Source organism: Neoarius graeffei, chromosome 2, assembly GCF_027579695.1.
Source record: "Neoarius graeffei isolate fNeoGra1 chromosome 2, fNeoGra1.pri, whole genome shotgun sequence".
Classification (NCBI taxonomy): Eukaryota; Metazoa; Chordata; class Actinopteri; order Siluriformes; family Ariidae; genus Neoarius; species Neoarius graeffei.
In genome coordinates, this window is record NC_083570.1 from 103388218 (window position 1) to 103409185 (window position 20968).

Below are 20968 nucleotides of genomic sequence, written 5' to 3' on the forward strand. Positions count from 1 at the left end.
CATGCCAAGTCCTTAACAACTCCAGTAAGCTAGCTAATAATGATGATGATGATGATGATTATTAATATTACTATTATTGGTCGTTAGAATAAATATGAGGGTCTATAACAGATACTGAGACAGATGCTTTGGTCATTTCTTTATGATGTACATGAACAATAATGTGCACCAAAAGGGTTTCATGATTCAAAGGCTTTTATTAATAATTCAAAGCAGGACATTGCAGTGATACACACACTTAACACATATGTAAGTGATCATTAAGAAGAAGAATTGAGTTAAACTGAGGAGTGTGTGAGCTCACATGTTAATAAGACAAATGAAATGATGAAAGTGGGACATTTGAGCAGTAAAGGCCACATGTAACACACAGTGAAGCAGTAGATGGTGAGCTGAGTAAAGTGTGTGTGAGCTCACAGCTCTGAGCACTGCTCTGTGTTCACTCTGCCCACCACAGTAGGTTGGTTGTCTTTGGAGGCCTCACAGGTCACCACCTTGTTCCTCCACTGCTCCGGGTGGAGGCTCAGCGTGCTGCTCCAGCTGTAGAGGCCGTCCGCGTGCAGAACGGCGGTGCTGCGGCTCTCCCCCGAGCTCCAGCTGCTCCCATCAACCTTCCAGCTCAGTGTCCAGTCCGAGGGGAAGCCCTTGTCGGCCACACACGAGTGTGACCTTCTCCTGCTGCAGCTCCACACTGGAGGGGGGCAACACTGTCACACTGGGCTGAGTGACACCTACACACACACACACACACACACACACACACACAGTCGTGACAAGAATGGACAGCTGTCAGTCACTCAGGCTTCGTTTCAGCTCACTGTGTGTTTCACTTCCCTTTATATCTTACACAGCAGAACTGAGTTCAGTGGAGCATCACAAACGATTCACACAGTTCAAAGACTTTTATATCTTGGATCAATAATCATTTATATTACAGTTATCCCTGGACAGGAAAATTGAATTAGACCAAGTATTCAGTAATTAAAAATATGAAGCTCATTTTATAACATGAATAAGCCACATTTAAAATACAGAATATTTACCACTTAAGCAAATTCAGTTTTGGTTTCTACATTTAAATCCGTTTTTGGACTCACAGTCTCTAAGATATTAAATGTCGTTAAAATCATTCAACAAAAATGTCATCTGTAATTTGCACAATGATATCTACTTTGCTTTTAGATTTAAATTATAATCAACTACCAGCAGTAGAATCAAATACATTTAAGCTTTAAATTATAATAAACAACCAGCAATATAATCAAAGACATTTTTCAAACTTCTAAAATAATGGAAATTTGAGGAACAGAAGTACGTGACACAAAAATCACATCTGATCTGAATTTGGAGGAAAAATAAATCTAAAATATATTCTTTAAACATTACAACATGAATCTGAACACACTCCATTTCAGTCATTAATCTGAACACACTCCATTTCAGTAATTAGTAAACAGGTTACTTACGGCCCACAGACAGTTTGGTTCCTCCACCAAAAGTGATCCACAGTGATACAAACAGGTTTAGCGGCCGTACAAAAACCCTGCTGCTCTAAACTCACTGCTCTCTCCATCCATTTAAACCTCTTATTACAAAACAGCTACAAAACACCAACTTCTGCTCACATCAGCTGATTAATACACTAACTCTCTGACTGTTTTACTACATTTTACTGTTTTATTTTTTCTTTTTATACACAAAGAGTGTCAATCTAACCTGAGGATGAAATTAGTGTGTAAGAAACACAAATAATTTTCACAAACTAAAGTTGAAAAGTCACAAAATGTAGACCTGCAGTTGCACAGGATTTACCCAGAATGCCTCATAGAGTAAAAATGCTGATGTACTCATGAGAAATTTACAATATATGACTGAATGTGTGGAGCTAAAGTGAGAATAATTCCTCCACTGCTTCTGTAGACTGACAGAAAGTTATGATATGATATTTAAATCCTACAATAATCTAAATATTAATTTACAGTCAAAAATATGAGTGTGTATTTACTCACTGCCAACATTGATGCTGCTTCTTCCACCATAAATCCACTACAGTGAGAAACTCATTAACATTCAGTACAAACACCATCCAGTGAAAGTTGAAGCTTCTCTCTCTAATTCACTTATTTATGCATCTTAGACCTCAAAGTGTTTTACAGAAAATCTCCATCTGACCCCACAAGTAAAATTCACACAATAACTCTGTAGTAGTGTGAGAATTACAGTAAGATTGGGGGAATGTGGTAAAGGTGTTTCCATACTTAGAGGACACTTTGCATTGGCAGCACATGCTTCAGTGCTCTGGGAGTGTTTATAGCGCTGTGACTTTAACACTTCATGACTGAGAGCTGCTGCTACAGCAACTTCACCCACAGCTACCATGACTTTGATCCCCGTCTTCATCTGGACACTGATCCTCTGGACTCAAGGTCAGACATGGCTTTGCCTTTTATATTTTCAACAAACTCTTCAAGACAATACATTTTTCAGGTTTGTCTCATGATTATTCTTTCAACAGTTTCTGTATCATACGTTTTTTTCAGAATGCAGAGGTCAAGTCACAGTAACTCAGACTCCTGCAGTGAAATCTGCTCTTCCAGGAGAAACAGTCACCATCAACTGTAGAAACAGTCAGGCCGTGTACAAGGACTCATCTGGTGACCGGTTACACTGGTATCAGCAGAAACCTGGAGAAGCTCCTAAACTCCTGATTAAACTTGCGAATCAGCTACAGTCAGGTTTTCCAGCTCGTTTCAGTGGCAGTGGATCTGGATCTGATTTCACTCTGACCATCAGTGGAGTCCAGACTGAAGATGCAGGAGATTATTACTGTCAGAGTTACCACAGTGGTGGTGTGTTCACACAGTGTTATAGAGTCGTACAAAAACCTCCCTCAGTCAGATTGTAGAGAGACTGCACTGCTGCAGCTGGGAGAGACTGCAGGTGCTGAGTTGGAGGATGTGATACGACACAATGACCCTCTGTGGAGGAGAGGAACCACACCACACTAACTCACAACTCACATTAGAAATCTCTCAATAATCATCACACCACACTGCACACAGTCCATCACATCCACTACTGTAAGATCAATACTCTGCACTGATGGCTGGTTGTGATATTGAATAAGGGCTAAATCTAATTTTACTCCTCATCACTATCTTGCTGTTACTATTATGAAGCCATTAGAGATGAGCCTTATTACACTCACTGTGACCAGTGAGCCTCATTATATTAGCATAAATAATAGGCATATACTCTCATTAAAAGACACAGATACGTCAAGGTTAAATTCAGTGATTAATGTCTGTAATTTTTCTTGCTGTTTGAGGAGCCATGTGTTTGATCAGTGTTCATGGTGTCCTGACATTGACTACCTCACAGGTTCCTAACCCTGGTTTACCCCTTGTCCACCCCAGGACCCCCTGTCCTGCACATTTCAGCACTTTCCCTGCTCTCAACAAACCTAATTTAAGTCTTCTGCTAACTAACAGTGCTTGCTGAGTTGAGTGAGTGTGTTAGTGCAGGTAAAATATGCAGGACAGGGGACACTCTAGGACCAGGGACGGGAAGCTGTGGACTAACGAATAAACTCCTTACAGCCTGATCTTTAAATTATAACATATATTTTGTTGTGGGAAATTCACTCCAGAAGTAATACTGATTTATTTTTCGCCGCTGAATATTTATTTGAGTTCAGTATAAGTAACATCCAGGTGTACAGTTGTGATTAGTACAGTAGGTATAACAGCATTTCCATAACCATAACGCCAGTCCCCAGTTCTGTGATGGGTGAAAGTAGCATGAAACATTCCACATACTCTCTTTTAAACATAAATGCTTTAGAACTTCAATTTCACTCAACCACATCACTATAGACGTTTTATCTTTATTATTATTATTAGCTTTTAAAATCAATATGAGGTTCTATAACAGATACTGAGACAAGTGAATTGGTAATTTGTTTATGATATCTCAAAGCTTCCCTACTTCTTTTATTTAACATAACAGTGAAAATTCCAATGGAGTGGATCGACGCAATCATATTATTCAAATGCAGAAACTACAGGGGCATTTCGCTCCTCAGCATCGTTGGTAAAGCCTTCACTGATATTATCCTGCAAAGGCTGAAACTGTTAGCAGACTGGATATACCGGAGTCACAATCTGGGTACTGTAATGATAGAGGTGCCACTGATGGTATCTTTACTCTTTGCCAACTGATGGAAAAGTCTAAAGAACAGTGCAGAGGTCTCTGTATAGCATTTGTGGATTTTGTGAAAGCGTTGGATACTGTAAACTGCGAACTGCTTTTTGTTCTGAAAAAGCTAGGCTGTCCACCAAAGTTTCTAAGGATCATGAAGAAGCTGTATATTGATGTAAGTGCCAAACTCCTTGGTGATGGAGAAGTGATAAGAGCCTTTGAGTACAATAGTGGTGTTAAACAAGGCTGCAAGTTGGCTCCTATACTATTTGGGATTTACACAGCAGTCTTACCGCAGTTCGCTTTAAGAATATCAAGCACAGCTACAGTGTACAAGTTAGGTTTTGGTATGACAGTGATCTTTTTTTATCTACGGAGGCTTAAAGCAAAGATTAAAGTCCTCACTGCATTCTTTACAGAGACTCAGTATGCAGAAGACATTGCAATCTTCAGTGATGCCCCAGAAGGTTTGCAGTCACTGCTGTCCGCATACAATGATATCTCGAGTCACATGGGTCTACAGATCAACAAAACAGAAACCATGTGTACAGGTGGCACAAAGCTTGCTAACGTCAATCGTTTCAAGTATCTCGGGAGCTATGTTACCAGTGACTGTTCTATGAGGGAGGAACTTGCATGCCGTATCCGAGCAACATCATGTGCATTTGGTCTCATCTCACCTCATCTCATTATCTGTAGCCGCTTTATCCTGTTCAACAGGGTCGCAGGCAAGCTGGAGCCTATCCCAGCTGACTACGGCGGGGGTACCAGGCGGGGGTACTACGGCGGGGGTACCAGGCGGGGTACACCCTGGACAAGTCGCCAGGTCATCACAGGGCTGACACATAGACACAGACAACCATTCACACTCACATTCACACCTACGGTCAATTTAGAGTCACCAGTTAACCTAACCTGCATGTCTTTGGACTGTGGGGGAAACCGGAGCACCCGGAGGAAACCCACGTGGACACGGGGAGAACATGAAAACTCCGCACAGAAAGGCCTTCGCGGGCCACGGGGCTCGAACCTGGACCTTCTTGCTGTGAGGCGACAGCGCTAACCACTACACCACCATGCCACCCCGTGCATTTGGTCATTTGCGTAAAAGGGTCTTTGGCTCTCGTGACTTAATGATCACGACCAAAGTAGCTGTGTTCAACCAATGCTTACTGCCACTTTTAAACGTGAAATGGGATCACTTTGTCAGCAACGAAGAGGTCCTAAAGTGGGCGGGAGCTGAGGATATCAAAAGCATTCTAGTCCACAGTCTTCTATGCTGGTTTGGCCATACCTATCGGATGGATGATAACAGGCCTCAAAAACAGCTCTTGTTTGGTGAACTTGTTCATTGCACATCTGGACAGTCATCCGCTACTTCGGTACAGGGGCACATGTAAATCGGCATTGAAATGTGGGGGTGTCCTCAGCACCTGGCAGGCCTGTATCAGCAACAGGACAAAGTGGCGGAAACTAACCACAACAGTGTGCGACAGTTTGCACGGAAAGAGGACAGCTGAATATGAGAAGAGGAGGTTGATTAGACGGAAGAGAAAAGATCTGTGACTTTACCCGTCTGCGGGTTTCTGAGAGGCGTATATATATATATATATATATATATATATATATATATATTAGACTTTATAATGAATATGAGGGTCTATAACAGATACTGAGACTGATGCTTTGGTGATTTCTTTATGATGTACATGAACAATAATGTGCAACAAAAGTGTTTCATGAGTCAAAGGTGTTTATTAATAATTCAAAGCAGGACACTGCAGTGATACACACACTTAACACACATGTAGGAGATCATTAAGAAGAACAATTGAGTTAAACTGAGGAGTGTGTGAGCTCACACGTTAATAACACAAATGAAATGATGAAAGTGGGGCATTTGAGCAGTAAAGGCCACATGTAACACACAGTGAAGCAGTAGAAGGTGAGCTGAGTAAAGTGTGTGTGAGCTCACAGCTCTGAGCACTGCTCTGTGTTCACTCTGCCCACCACAGTAGGTTGGTTGTCTTTGGAGGCCTCACAGGTCACCACCTTGTTCCTCCACTGCTCCGGGTGGAGGCTCAGCGTGCTGCTCCAGCTGTAGAGGCCGTCCGCGTGCAGAACGGCGGTGCTGCGGCTCTCCCCCGAGCTCCAGCTGCTCCCATCAACCTTTCAGCTCAGTGTCCAGTCCGAGGGGAAGCCCTTGTCGGCCACACACATGAGTGTGACCTTCTCCTGCTGCAGCTCCACACTGGAGGGAGGCAACACTGTCACACTGGGCTGAGTGACACCTACACACACACACACACACACACACACAGAGTTGAGACAGGAATGGACAGCTGTCAGTCACTCAGGCTTCGTTTCAGCTCACTGTGTGTTTCACTTCCCTTTATATCTTACAGAGCAGAACTGAGTTCAGTGGAGCATCACAAACGTTTCACATTTAGTTCAAACACTTTTACATCTTAGATCTATAATCATTTACGTATATTACAGTTATCCCTGGACAGGAAAATTGAATTAGACCAAGTATTTAGTCATTAAAAATATGAAGCTCATTTTATAACATGAATAAGCTACATTTAAAATACAGAATATTTACCACTTAAGCAAATTCAGTTTTGATTTCTACATTTAAATTCGTTTTTGGACTCACAGTCTCTAAGATATTAAATGTCATTAAAATCATTCAACAAAAATGTCATCTGTAATTTGCACGATATCTACTTTCCTTTTAGATTTAAATTATAATTAACTACCAGCAGTAGAATCAAATACAATTAAGCTTTAAATTATAATTAACAACTGGCAATACAATCAAAGATATTTTTCAAACTTCTAAAATAAGGGAAATTTGAGAAACAAAAGGATGTTACACAAAAATCACATCTGATCTGAATTTGGAGGAAAAATAAATCTAATTACACATTACAACATGAATCTGAACACACTCCATTTCAGTCATTAATCTGAACACACTCCATTTCAGTCATTAATCTGAACACACTCCATTTCAGTCATTAATCTGAACACACTCCATTTCAGTCATTAATCTGAACACACTCCATTTCAGTAATTAGTAAACAGGTTACTTACGGCCCACAGACAGTTTGGTTCCTCCACCAAAAGTCCACCACAGTGATACAAACAGGTTTAGCGGCCGTACAAAAACCCTGCTGCTCTAAACTCACTGCTCTCTCCATCCATTTAAACCTCTTATTACAAAACAGCTACAAAACACCAACTTCTGCTCACATCAGCTGATTAATACACTAACTCTCTGACTGTTTTACGACATTTTACTGGTTTTTCTTTTTATCCACCAAGAGTGTCAATCTAAACTGAGGATGCAATTAGTGAGTGAGAAACACAAATAAATTACAAAAAATAAAAGTTGAAATTTCACAAAATGTGGAATTGCAATTGCACAGGATTTACCCAGAATGCCTCATGGAGTAAAAATGCTGATGTACTCATGATAAATTTGCAATATATGACTGAATGTGTGGAGCTAAAGTGAGAATAATTCCTCCACTGCTTCTGTAGACTGATTGAAAGTTATGATATGATATTTAAGTCCTACAATAATCTACATATTAATTTTCAGTCAAAAATATGAGTGTGTATTTACTCACTGCCAACATTGATGCTGCTTCTTCCACCATAAATCCACTACAGTGAGAAACTCATTAACATTCAGTACAAACACCATCCAGTGAAAGTTGAAGCTTCTCTCTCTAATTCACTTATTTATGCATCTTAGACCTCAAAGTGTTTTACAGAAAATCTCCATCTGACCCCACAAGTAAAATTCACACAATAACTCTGCAGTAGTGTGAGAATGACAGTAAGATTGGGGGAATGTGGTAAAGGTGTTTCCATACTTAGAGGACACTTTGCATTGGCAGCACATGCTTCAGTGCTCTGGGAGTGTTTATAGCGCTGTGACTTTAACACTTCATGACTGAGAGCTGCTGCTACAGCAACTTCACCCACAGCTACCATGACTTTGATCCCCGTCTTCATCTGGACACTGATCCTCTGGACTCAAGGTCAGACACAGCTTTGCCTTTTATATTTTCAACAAACTCGTCAAGACAATACATTTTTCGGGTTTGTCTCATGATTATTCTTTCAACAGTTTCTGTATCATACTTTTTTTTTTCAGAATGCAGAGGTCAAGTCACAGTAACTCAGACTCCTGCAGTGAAATCTGCTCTTCCAGGAGAAACAGTCACCATCAACTGTAGAACCAGTCAGGCGGTGTACACAGACTCAAATGGTGACTGGTTACACTGGTATCAGCAGAAACCTGGAGAAGCTCCTAAACTCCTGATTAAATTTGCGAATCAGCGAGTGTCAGGTTTTCCAGCTCGTTTCAGTGGCAGTGGATCTGGATCTGATTTCACTCTGACCATCAGTGGAGTCCAGACTGAAGATGCAGGAGATTATTACTGTCAGAGTGTCCATTCCATCAGTAGCAACTACCTGTTCACACAGTGTTATAGAGTCGTACAAAAACCTCCCTCAGTCAGATTGTAGAGAGACTGCACTGCTGCAGCTGGGAGAGACTGCAGGTGCTGAGTTGGAGGATGTGATACGGCACAAGTTCACAACTCACAGTCGAAATCTTTCAATAACCATGATGATTATGAAAAGTGAGTATATAGTAAGCTATATTTCCATTAAAATAGTTCAGCAACAAAAGATGTAGGATTAGACTTCGAGGCCTTTTTGAATTTTTCCTGCTATATTTTCACTCAGTCCTCCTTTGAGCCCAACACTGAATTGGTTCACAAGCAGGAAATATGGGTAATCATTTCGAAGGCCATTGTTCTGAAAAACTTAGATGAAGCTGTTGATTGTTTACCCACTTCTGGTACATCACACATTGACATTACTGACCCTAAAGTGTATACCATGTCAGTTGCATAAGTATTCACACACACTGCACTTTTCCACATTTTCTAGTGTTACAGTCGAGAACTGAAATGCACTGAAGTGGGACTAAAGGTCATGAAGCTACACAAAACCTCCCACATTATTGAAGTTTGGGGAAAATCAGTCAAGGGTCTTATGATTTAATTAACTCTAAATTAGGCGGCACGGTGGTGTAGTGTTTAGCGCTGTCGCCTCACAGCAAGAAGGTCCGGGTTCGAGCCTCGTGGCCGGCGAGGGCCTTTCTGTGCGGAGTTTGCATGTTCTCCCCGTGTCCGCGTGGGTTTCCTCCGGGTGCTCCGGTTTCCCCCACAGTCCAAAGGCATGCAGGTTAGGTTAACTGGTGACTCTAAATTGACCGTAGGTGTGAATGTGAGTGTGAATGGTTGTCTGTGTCTATGTGTCAGCCCTGTGATGACCTGGCGACTTGTCTAGGGTGTACCTCGCCTTTCGCCCGTAGTCAGCTGGGATAGGTTCCAGCTTGCCTGCGACCCTGTAGAACAGGATAAAGCGGCTGGAGATAATGAGACGAGAGCTCTAAATTAGTTCTGATGAAACAAGTTCTCATCAGAAGTCATATAATTAGTTGAATGGTGTCCACCAGTGTCACATGATCGCAGTGTAAATCTCCCTGTTCCTGAAAGGCACTGAAATATGTTGGAGAACATCTTTAAATAAATAGCATCATGGAAAACAAGTTCATGATGGAAGTCATATGAAAGCCCGTTTGAGTTTATCTTCAGGCTTGTGGCAGATGCAGCAAACATGGAAGAATCAGTGTGATGGGAACAAAACACAACTTGGAACAATGAACTGAACTACTGTATATTTGTGGCAGATCACAGAATCCAGGGACACATGTCGGCCCAGGGGCATTTTGAGTTATTGACAGATTCAGAAAGTACAGTTTCTAAGCTTTCCTATGATGCCTTCCATGTGGAGATCTGACAATATTTGAAGAATGTGTGGCCTTTTGAAAGTGTATACTTCTTAAAACAGAAAAGGGAGAAAATCGCCCTCAAAGTTTTCCATCTCAGCTACTCTGGGTGCAGGGCGGCCACATAATGGTGCTCATTTGCATGATATTAAGGAAAGCCCTACCCCCTACTAGCTAGCACGATACTACTTTCATGTAAACAAAGATCACCACGTCAATTTTCCTTCCATGCAAAGTATGCCCAGCACAATTATGAAGTACAAAAATAAGTCCTAAAGTGTACTTTAACGTTTTGTGGTTGAAAAATTACTCACACCGTCAGAAAGAAAGATAGCACGATGATGACACAACTAACACAACACTAGTTTCATGTAAAGCCTCGGTCACAACCGGCTGTATGTGCTCCTACGGCCGGTCTACATGCAAAAAACGCAAGAAACACACGGAGAGCGCGCATGAAATGCACGAGAGCGCGCGTGTGAAAAGCACGAGAGCGCGCGTGTGATGTGCTGATTTTCGAGCCGCAGACCGGCCGCAGAGGTTCTTTGTCATGTCAAACAAACTCTACGGGCGCTTACGTTTTTTTTCAGGTTGCAAGACAAACTTACGGCCAACGCGCGTCTTTCTCCGTGAACAAAAAAAAAACCGCAGCGATTTGGGAAACGCCAAAAATCACACGGCCAAAAAATCGCACGTCCGGTTGTGACCTAGGCTTAACCAAACCACAACACTCTCCGTTACATGCAAAAATAACCACACAGCCTTAGATTAATAAACTTACCCCATCAGAAAGAGAAACGGCGCCTTGCACACACCAATGCCTCCGATGGAATCATGTAGTCCTAGAACGGTCCGTGTATCATCCAATCATTCAAGTATTCCATTCAATCTGGAAAACGAGGTTGCGTTTTTTTTTGCTAGAAATGGTTATCTCCGATGTAAGTACCGAGTGTCTGTTTGCTTCGCGGTGTGTCAGCTCCTCTGCGCTCTGTTTAGTAACTCATTCCATAGTGAAATCACACGCCTGTATGCAGTTAAGTAGCCATGTGCTCAACTCGGATCATACAGCTGATTCGCGGAAAAAAAACAAAACAAATTACTTAAATCATCATGTGAATGGCCCATATGGTAATTTACCCACACCCCCCAGCAGGCTACAGTCCTGATAAAAACGAGACAATTTGCAACAAAAAATGTATGCTTTTCCAACAAAACAATCTATTATCTGAAATACTGATTGCATTCTTCAAGATCTCAACTTGCACATGATGGAAAAAAACAAAAATAACAAATTTCGAAAAAAAAATGCTTCTTTTGCGATTATCTCGGATTCGTTTCGGCCGACATGTGTCCCTGGATTCGGTGAGGGGTGACATTTGGTCGAAACTGATATCCCGAATGAAGCATGGTGGTGAGAGCATCATGCTGAGAGATTTACCTTTGGCCCCTTTGTGGCATCCTGAGTAATGCCCTTCTTTACCTGGACACTGATTTTTGGTGAACAGCCTCCTCTAGGCAGAGTCTCATTTGTGCCATATTTGATCCAGTTTTAAAATAATGGATTTAACTGTGCTCTGTGGTATATTCAAACTTTGGGAAATGCTTTTACGAAACCAAACCAAGACTGATACTTTTTCAGTGAGACCATGGAGGTCTTTAATTGCAATGATGTGCTATTTTGTGTAGATTCATGACATTTAATCACACTACTTACTTCTTCCATACTTGTGCACATTTATGGATGGACACAATGTCACTTTGATCAGATACATCCACAGTAAGTTCAGGAAGATGGAGCACAATACACAGATTTCCCATCCAGTTCAATCTTTTTTTTTTTTTTATCCATGAAATTTACTTTGCTCATTGATTGCTTTTATCCAAAGAGATATAAATTAAAATGCTAAAAGCATATATTGTGTTCCAGGAGGTTTGTATGAACAGGACCTTTAGAATAGGAGCCTGATCTTACTTAGTGTGTGTGAACAATAGGACAAGATTTTAGATCTTGAATATGTCTCTATTACTGCCTTGATATATGATTCTCTCCCTCTCTCTCTCGATCTGGGATAAGGGCCTTAATCAAGGGTAACTTGGCAGTGCTGAGGCTCGATCCCCTGACCTTCTGCTCTGTTACTCAGAGCCTTAACCACTGAACCACTACAGAGAAACAAAACAGTTTCAAATCATATTTGCGACCTAGATACAATAACAGTGATCCCTGAAAATACAGTATAGTAAAAAAAAAATAGGTAAAATTATTCACCTTTTATTTTTACACACTTGTGCACATTTATATATGGAGACATTGTAACGTTGATTAGCGACGGCCACATTCACTTCAGTAAGACACAGATTTCCCATCCAGTTAATTTGTTTTGTTTTTTTTTGTTAATCCCTGAATTCTAATTTGCTGTTTTATTGCTTTTATCCAAGGAGATATACATGAAAGTGTCTAAAGCATATCTTATGTTCCAGGAAGTTTGCATGATCAGGACCTTCAGGAGAAGAGACTGATCTCTCTCTCTCTCTCTCTGTCTGTGTGCAATTGGAAGAGATTTTAGGTCTTGAATCAGACTCAGTGACTGCCTCGATATGTCATTCCCCCCTTCCTCCATCAATCTGTCATCATTTTGTGTCTTTCAGTGTCTTCACTCCTGTCATGGTTTCTGACTATTTTTAGGTTTTCTCAGAGATCAGATTATTCTTCAGTATATTTAAAATGTCCTTGTTAGATTTTTCATGAGTTTAGGCAGATTCTTCCCAGCCAGAGAAATAAGCAGTAACAGTTCATTTGCATGAACAGCTCTGAGTCCCAGAATAGATCAACACTTTCAGCAGATGTTCATGGTTTTTCAGTTGAACTCACTCAAGCACAACACACAGCGCTGCCCTCGACCTGCTGTTAAAGGTGCCGATCCAAATCACTGTCAAAGACACTTCACGACTGAAAAAGGAGACATGCTTTCCACATTTAAGCTTTATTTCAGTACAGATACACCACTGACTCCACTCCAGTCTTCTAAATATGTTTTAAAGTGTGCACTTCTATTCTAGTGGACTTTACAGCGGCTCTTTCAGAACGAGGTGATCTGAGTGGTGTTGTGGTGGGAGACGGTACAGCCGAACACCTCGGACTCTTCCCAGCGTTCTTTGAAGAGGGTCAGGGTGCTGAAGGGTCCTTCTGTTCTTCTGTGCTGGTCAGAACCCCTCATTCACCTCGACACCATCCATGGTGCAGCTCAGCAGCGCCCCCTGTGGAGAATAGGCTGAGAGCAGCGAGTCCGATCCTTCAGAGAGCTGCAGAGAGGAGGGAGGGAGCAGAGACACGGAGGAGTTCACCACCGGACCACCTGGAGAACACACACACACACAGACACTCAGTCATTGTGGTTATATTTACAGAACTCATCTGTGTGATTAAAGATTTCTTCATTGGTTAGTTTTCTTTGTCACTCTGATGTTTAAACTCAGTGATGATTCAGTAAACCTGTCTGACTCTGGAGCACAGTGTACTGTACACACTGCAGGAGACTGGAGGAGAAATAACACCAAATGATGGATTAGTGATGAGATTCATCTCTACAGTCAGAAAAAACAACAACATGAGACATAAAGATAGTAAGGAAAGAACTTTTGCTGCTCACCTCTAATTCTCCTCTGTAGTCAGTCTGAATCCTGATGGAATTAAAGTGAAAGACTCAACTTCTGCCATTTCTCTACTACATTTATACACCTGTAATTTCCAGGAAATCTCTCATTTTGACTTTCTGATCAGTGAAAGTTTAAACTTTCTCTCTCACTCACTCACTTTTATGCATATTAGAACTACAATGGTGCTTGAAAGTTTGTGAACCCTTTAGAATTTTCTAAATTTCTGCATAAATATGACCGAAAACATCATCAGATTTTCACACAAGTCCTAAAAGTATATAAAGAGAACCCAGTTAAACAAATGAGACAAAAATATTATACTTGTTCATTTATTTATTGAGGAAAATGATCCAAAATTACATATCTGTGAGTGGCAAAAGTATGTGAACCTCTAGGATTAGCAGTTAATTTGAAGGTGAGATTAGAGTCAGGTGTTTTCAATCAGTGGGATGACGATCAGGTGTGAGTGAGCACCCTGTTTTATTTAAAGAACAGGGATCTATCAAAGTCTGATCTTCACAACACATTTGTGGAAGTGTATCGTGGCACGAACAAAGGAGATTTCTGAAGACGTCATAAAAAGCGTTGTTGATGCTCATCAGGCTGAAGAAGGTTACAAAACCATCCAAACACACCTCGTTTAACGCTTCAGCTAATTAACCGTGCTTGCTGAGTTGAGTGAGTGTGTTAGTGCAGGTAAAACATTAAAATGTGTAGGACAGGGGACACTCCTTACATCTAAAGTGCTAATGGTTAATGAACTTATTACTGATCAGGAGTTTAATGTACTTTGTTTAACTGAAACATGGATGAAGCCAAATGAATATAGAGCATTAAATGAAGTTAGTCCTCCTGGATACAGTTATATACACCAGCCTCGTCTAACTGGCAGAGGACGAGGTGGCGCAGTTATCTATAATGATTATCTACAACCCCGATTCCAAGAAAGTTGGGACAAAGTACAAATTGTAAATAAAAACGGAATGCAATGATGTGGAAGTTTCAAAATTCCATATTTTATTCAGAATAGAACATAGATGACATATCAAATGTTTAAACTGAGAAAATGTATCATTTAAAGAGAAAAATTACGTGATTTTAAATTTCATGACATCAACACATCTCAAAAAAGTTGGGACAAGGCCATGTTTACCACTGTGAGACATCCCCTTTTCTCTTTACAACAGTCTGTAAACGTCTGGGGACTGAGGAAACAAGTTGCTCAAGTTTAGGGATAGGAATGTTAACCCATTCTTGTCTAATGTAGGATTCTAGTTGCTCAACTGTCTTAGGTCTTTTTTGTCGTATCTTCCATTTTATGATGCGCCAAATGTTTTCTACTGTATGGGTGAAAGATCTGGACTGCAGGCTGGCCAGTTCAGTACCCGGACCCTTCTTCTACGCAGCCATGATGCTGTAATTGACGCAGTATGTGGTTTGGCATTGTCATGTTGGAAAATGCAAGGTCTTCTCTGAAAGAGACGTCGTCTGGATGGGAGCATATGTTGCTCTAGAACCTGGATATACCTTTCAGCATTGATGGTGTCTTTCCAGATGTGTAAGCTGCCCATGCCACACACACTAATGCAACCCCATACCATCAGAGATGCAGGCTTCTGAACTGAGCGCTGATAACAACTTGGGTCGTCCTTCTCCTCTTTAGTCCGAATGACACGGCATCCCTGATTTACATAAAGAACTTCAAATTTTGATTCGTCTGACCACAGAACAGTTTTCCACTTTGCCACCGTCCATTTTAAATGAGCCTTGCCCCAGAGAAGACGTCTGCGCTTCTGGATCATGTTTAGATACGGCTTCTTCTTTGAACTACAGAGTTTTAGCTGGCAACGGCGGATGGCACGGTGAATTGTGTTCACAGATAATGTTCTCTGGAAATATTCCTGAGCCCATTTTGTGATTTCCAACACAGAAGCATGCCTGTATGTGATGCAGTGCCGTCTAAGGGCCCGAAGATCACGGGCACCCAGTATGGTTTTCCAGCCTTGATCCTTACGCACAGAGATTCTTCCAGATTCTCTGAATCTTTTGATGATATTATGCACTGTAGATAATGATATGTTCAAACTCTTTGCAATTTTACACCGTCGAACTCCTTTCTGATATTGCTCCACTATTTGTCAATGCAGAATTAGGGGGATTGGTGATCCTCTTCCCAGCTTTACTTCTGAGAGTCGTTGCCACTCCAAGATGCTCTTTTTATCCCCAGTCATGTTAATGACCTATTGCCAATTGACCTAATGAGTTGCAATTTGGTCCTCCAGCTGTTCCTTTTTTGTACCTCTAACTTTTCCAGCCTCTTATTGCCCCTGTCTCAACTTTTTTGAGATGTGTTGCTGTTATGAAATTTCAAATGAGCCAATATTTGGCATGAAATTTCAAAATGTCTCACTTTCAACATTTGATATGTTGTCTATGTTCTATTGTGAATACAATATCAATTTTTGAGATTTGTAAATTATTGCATTCCGTTTTTATTTACAATTTGTACTTTGTCCCAATTTTTTTGGAATCGGGGTTGTATTCGGCCTGCTGTGGTAGTGTGATTATCTTTGCATGAACCAAACAATGGTGCAGTCTAAGCTGATGAAGTTTTTTGGGCAGTCTTCTCTAAGCACTGAAAGTGATTTAAGGGCTGAAACAGCGACGGTTGAAGCACACTCAGAGCCCCTACTGTCCCCGAGCACATTGGACAGGGTCAGTAATACAGAGGTCAGTAAAAAGCGCCAAAGTGAAAATGCTGTCAGCCGGCAAGGGACTGAAGGCAGCTACATTTTGGGAGGCATAGTGTGTTGAGTCCCCTTGCTGAACGTATGATGTAAAACGCTGTCATTCTGTGTTCAGTTTGTAAATTATCGCGAAATTCGGATTCCTTCATAGTTGTTTGTTCCCAGACTCTTCTCCACGCTGTTCAATTGTAAATCAAGTTTTGTGTTGAAGTAAAGGGGTAAAGGGAATCCTAAAAGCTCTTTTGAACAATTCCATACTAAAGTAAACTTAAATAAGCTCAAACTAAAGAGGTTGATTTTATCTTGATGGTGCACAGGGCACCCAAAATCAAGAACTTTCTTATAAGAGGCTGGAGTGGAGCTTAAATTTTATATGTAATGGAGAAGCCTAGCTGTATCTGTACAAATCTTTGAATTGTGTCAGTGTGGTTGGTATAAACCTGTATTACATCCACTTTGATAAGTCAGTAACAAAGAAAAATTACAGACTAAGTGAAGACAAAAAAAGAAAAAGTGAAGAATACTGCTTTGACTTGATTTTTCAAGGAAAAAAGTGGAGAATATTTTTCAGAACCCATGGGGAATGCTGCTAAAGCCACCAGTTAGTCTCACTGAGATGAAATAAAATTGAAATCAAATTAATTGGGGAAATGAAATTAATTTAAAATGGGTACCCAACAGGTTATCAGTCAGAAGGTGCAGGCCTGTATCGACGCTTCTGGGCGTAGTCACCTGAAGCGCCTGCTTCACGCAATATCTCACTCGTGTCTCCCTTTCTTCTCCCTCGTGTTGTCCTCTCCCTCACACACACCTTCCTGTTTCTTGCTGACCTCTCACCCCAACTGCTGACTCGATCCACGTTCAAGATAAGTAAATTTAAAATAACTTATTTATTATTAAATGTCAAGGATGTTACCACATTATGAAAGACATGAAATTAAAATTTTAATAATGATGCATCAATAAATAAATAAACTGATAAAATTTCCATTGGGCTACAACTCTGTAATAATGTGAGAATTACAGTAAGATTGGGGGAATGTGGTAAAGGTGTTTCCATACTTAGAGGACACTTTGCATTGGCAGCACATGCTTCAGTGCTCTGGGAGTGTTTATAGCGCTGTGACTTTAACACTTCATGACTGAGAGCTGCTGCTACAGCAACTTCACCCACAGCTACCATGACTTTGATCCCCGTCTTCATCTGGACACTGATCCTCTGGACTCAAGGTCAGACACTGCTTCATACTGTATTTTATCTCTTCAATGATCTGTTCATACAAAAACACAGTTTCAATTATGTTTAAATTTGATATTGCATTTATATATATATATATATATATATATATATATATATATATATATATATATATATATATATATATATATATATATAAAATTTTTTTTTCAGAATGCAGAGGTCAAGCCACAGTAATTCAGACTCCTGCAGTGAAATCTGCTCTTCCAGGAGAAACAGTCACCATCAACTGTAGAACCAGTCAGGCAGTGGCTAAGGACTCATCTGGTGACCGGTTATTCTGGTATCAGCAGAAACCTGGAGAAGCTCCTAAACTACTGATTAAATATGTGAATCAGCGACAGTCAGGATTTCCAGCTCGTTTCAGTGGCAGTGGATCTGGATCTGATTTCACTCTGACCATCAGTGGAGTCCAGACTGAAGATGCAGGAGATTATTACTGTCAGAGTTACCATTCCATCTCTGGCTACTGGTTCACACAGTGTTATAGAGTCGTACAAAAACCTCCCTCAGTCAGATTGTAGAGAGACTGCACTGCTGCAGCTGGGAGAGACTGCAGGTGCTGAGATGGAGGATGTGAGACGACACAATGACCCTCTGTGGAGGAGAGGAACCACACCACACTAACTCACAACTCACATTAGAAATCTCTCAATAATCATCACACCACACTGCACACAGTCCATCACATCCACTACTGTAAGATCAATAGTTTCCCAGTTCTCTCAGTCGTGGTGTTACCTGTCACACCTGAAACATCTTTAGAAAGAAGAACAGCTTTAGAGATAACAGATCCGTATCTGCACTGATGGCTGGTTGTGATATTGAATACGGGCTAAATCCAATTGTACTCCTCATCTCTGACTTGCTGTTACTATTAGGAAGCCATTAGAGATGAGCCTTATAACACTCAATGTGACAGTGAGTCTCATTATATAAGCATAAATAAGACATACACACTCATTAAAATACACAAAGACATCAAGTTTAAATCCAGTGATTAATGTCTGTAATTTTTCTTGCTGTTTGAGGAACCATGTGTTTGATCAGTGTTCATGGTGTCCTGACATTGACTACCTCACAGGTTCCTAACCCTGGTTTACCCCTTGTCCACCCCAGGACCCCCTGTCTTGCACATTTCAGCACTTTCCCTGCTCTCAACACACCTCATTTAACGTTTCCACTAATTAACAGTGCTTGCTGACTTGAGTGAGTGTGATGGTGCAGGTAAAATAGTAAAATGTGCAGGTCAGGGGACACTCTAGGACCAGGGACAGGAAGCTGTGGACATTAAAATAAACACTAGTTCCATACTGATAGGGGCGGCATTAGGGGGGGAAGTTAGGTCTATTCTTAGGGCCAAGCACTGTCTAGGGGCCCTCAGAGGACAATATTATTATGTGCAAGTTAATTTAATAAATTTTTTTTAATAATGTTGTCTCTTAAAATGAGCACATATAACAATCTTCTGGTTTGATTTTCCATTTTCTGCAAAATTATTAGACTAGATAGTCTTTATATTTCACCCTGTCCCTATTCATTACATGGTACAGTCTTGCATAGGCAGAGCCAGAGCATGACACCACGTTAGGTTTGTTGTTTTCAAATCAAGCACTAAAGTAAATTGCCCATGATATAAGAAGAATTGATGGTGAGTCATCACTAGATTGAAACCATCATGAAGAAGTCGGGTTACCAGAAATGTAAAGAGAGGCAGCAGAAAGCTGAGAGAGAGAGAGAGAGAAAGGACTGACAGTTAGGCACCCAGTTTTTCTCGAAGAAAGGTAGACGATATGTTTATTCACTCTTTTTCCTTTAGTGGCTATTAACCTCACATGCTAATGTTAATGCTACAGAAGATTATTATTGTGGCTTAACCACTTTTTGGATGATCAAGCTAACAACTTAATTTCCAATGCAGTGTCGATTTTCTTAAATATTTCATAGGTTACCTTTATTGCCACTGAAAATGAGATTGGTAATGAATGTAATTTTGGTCTGCAAAGAGCTCAGTGAATTTTTCAGTCCACTGTATGGCTAGTTAGACAAGACTATACAGCTATACAGCTAACACTAGACAAGATCGGTCCAGTTTTGGATGAAAAGAGGAATTCCAGACTGACCTATGTCAATGCACCCAACCCACTGAATGAAGCAACCATGAAAAAAGCTTGTGCCAACGCACAATGCATTCTCAGAGAGACACAGAGGGAGTTCTGGGACAACGTTTGTGAAAATGTTCAGAGTTGCGATGACTGTGGTGACATTGCGGATTCCACGCGGCCCTGAAGTTTGTTCTAGGGCCATCACCTCGACTGACTGCGCCTTTGAAAGACTCCGATGGTAACATCTTGTTGGAGAAACCTGTTCAACTCAAACGCTAGGTTGAGCACTTCAGCTCTCTCTACAGCAACCCCGTACCTTTTGATGAATCCGCGCTGGACTGCATAGAACAACTCCTGGAATTGAAGTAACTTGATGAAGATCCCACCTTGCAAGAAATTGAGAGCGCCCTAAAGGACATGAAACGAGGCAAGGCACCTGGGAGTGATGGTATACCTCCAGATCTTCTTAAACTTGACATCCCTGTCTTGAAAGAATACCTGCTCAACCTGTTGTTATCATGCTGGTGTGAAGGACACGTCCCACAGGATCTCAAAGACGCAAAGCTGGTGACCCTCTTTAAGAACAAGGGGTCTAGACAAGTCTGTGACAACTATAGAGCCATTGCTTTGCTCAGTCTGGTCGGTAAAGTCTTCGCCAGTATAATTCTGAAGAGATTACAGGTTCTTGCAGACAGAATTTATCCTGAATCCCAGTGTGGCTTCTGAAGGCATCGATCCACCATCGACATGGTCTTCACTCTCCATCTGCTTCAGGAGAAATGCATTGAGCAAAACAAACCTTTACTTGCTGTTTTCATAGACCTAGCCAAAGCCTTTGACTCGGTAAGCTGTGAAGGCCTGTATCTGGTACTATACAAGTTAGGCTGTCCACCTAAATTCCTAGCTATCATCAAAGCACTTCATGACGGAATGTCTGCTTGCATAGATTTTGATGGTGACCTCTCAGAAGCCTTCACAGTGAATTGTGGAGTTAAACAGGGATGCGTGATGGCTCCAACTCTGTTTGGCATCTTCTTATCCACCCTGCTACATATCACTTTTCCAAACCCTGAAGGCATCGCCCTCAGCACCCAGAGCGATGGCAAACTTTTCAATCTTGCGTGCC

General features: G+C 41.1%; 1 pseudogene and 1 gene segment (V, D, J or C); one reads left to right on the forward strand and one right to left on the reverse strand.

The window, feature by feature from the left end:
* Positions 1–413: 413 nt before the first annotated feature.
* On the reverse strand, positions 414–7410 carry LOC132870495 (Ig kappa-b4 chain C region-like; annotated as a pseudogene).
* Positions 7411–7653: 243 nt separating this feature from the next.
* Positions 7654–20568, forward strand: LOC132870502 (probable non-functional immunoglobulin kappa variable 6D-41). The segment is given in 5 exon segments: positions 7654–7658; positions 8376–8468; positions 17510–17531; positions 17995–18231; positions 20389–20568. Coding segments are annotated over 5 exon segments (537 nt in total).
* Positions 20569–20968: the final 400 nt, after the last annotated feature.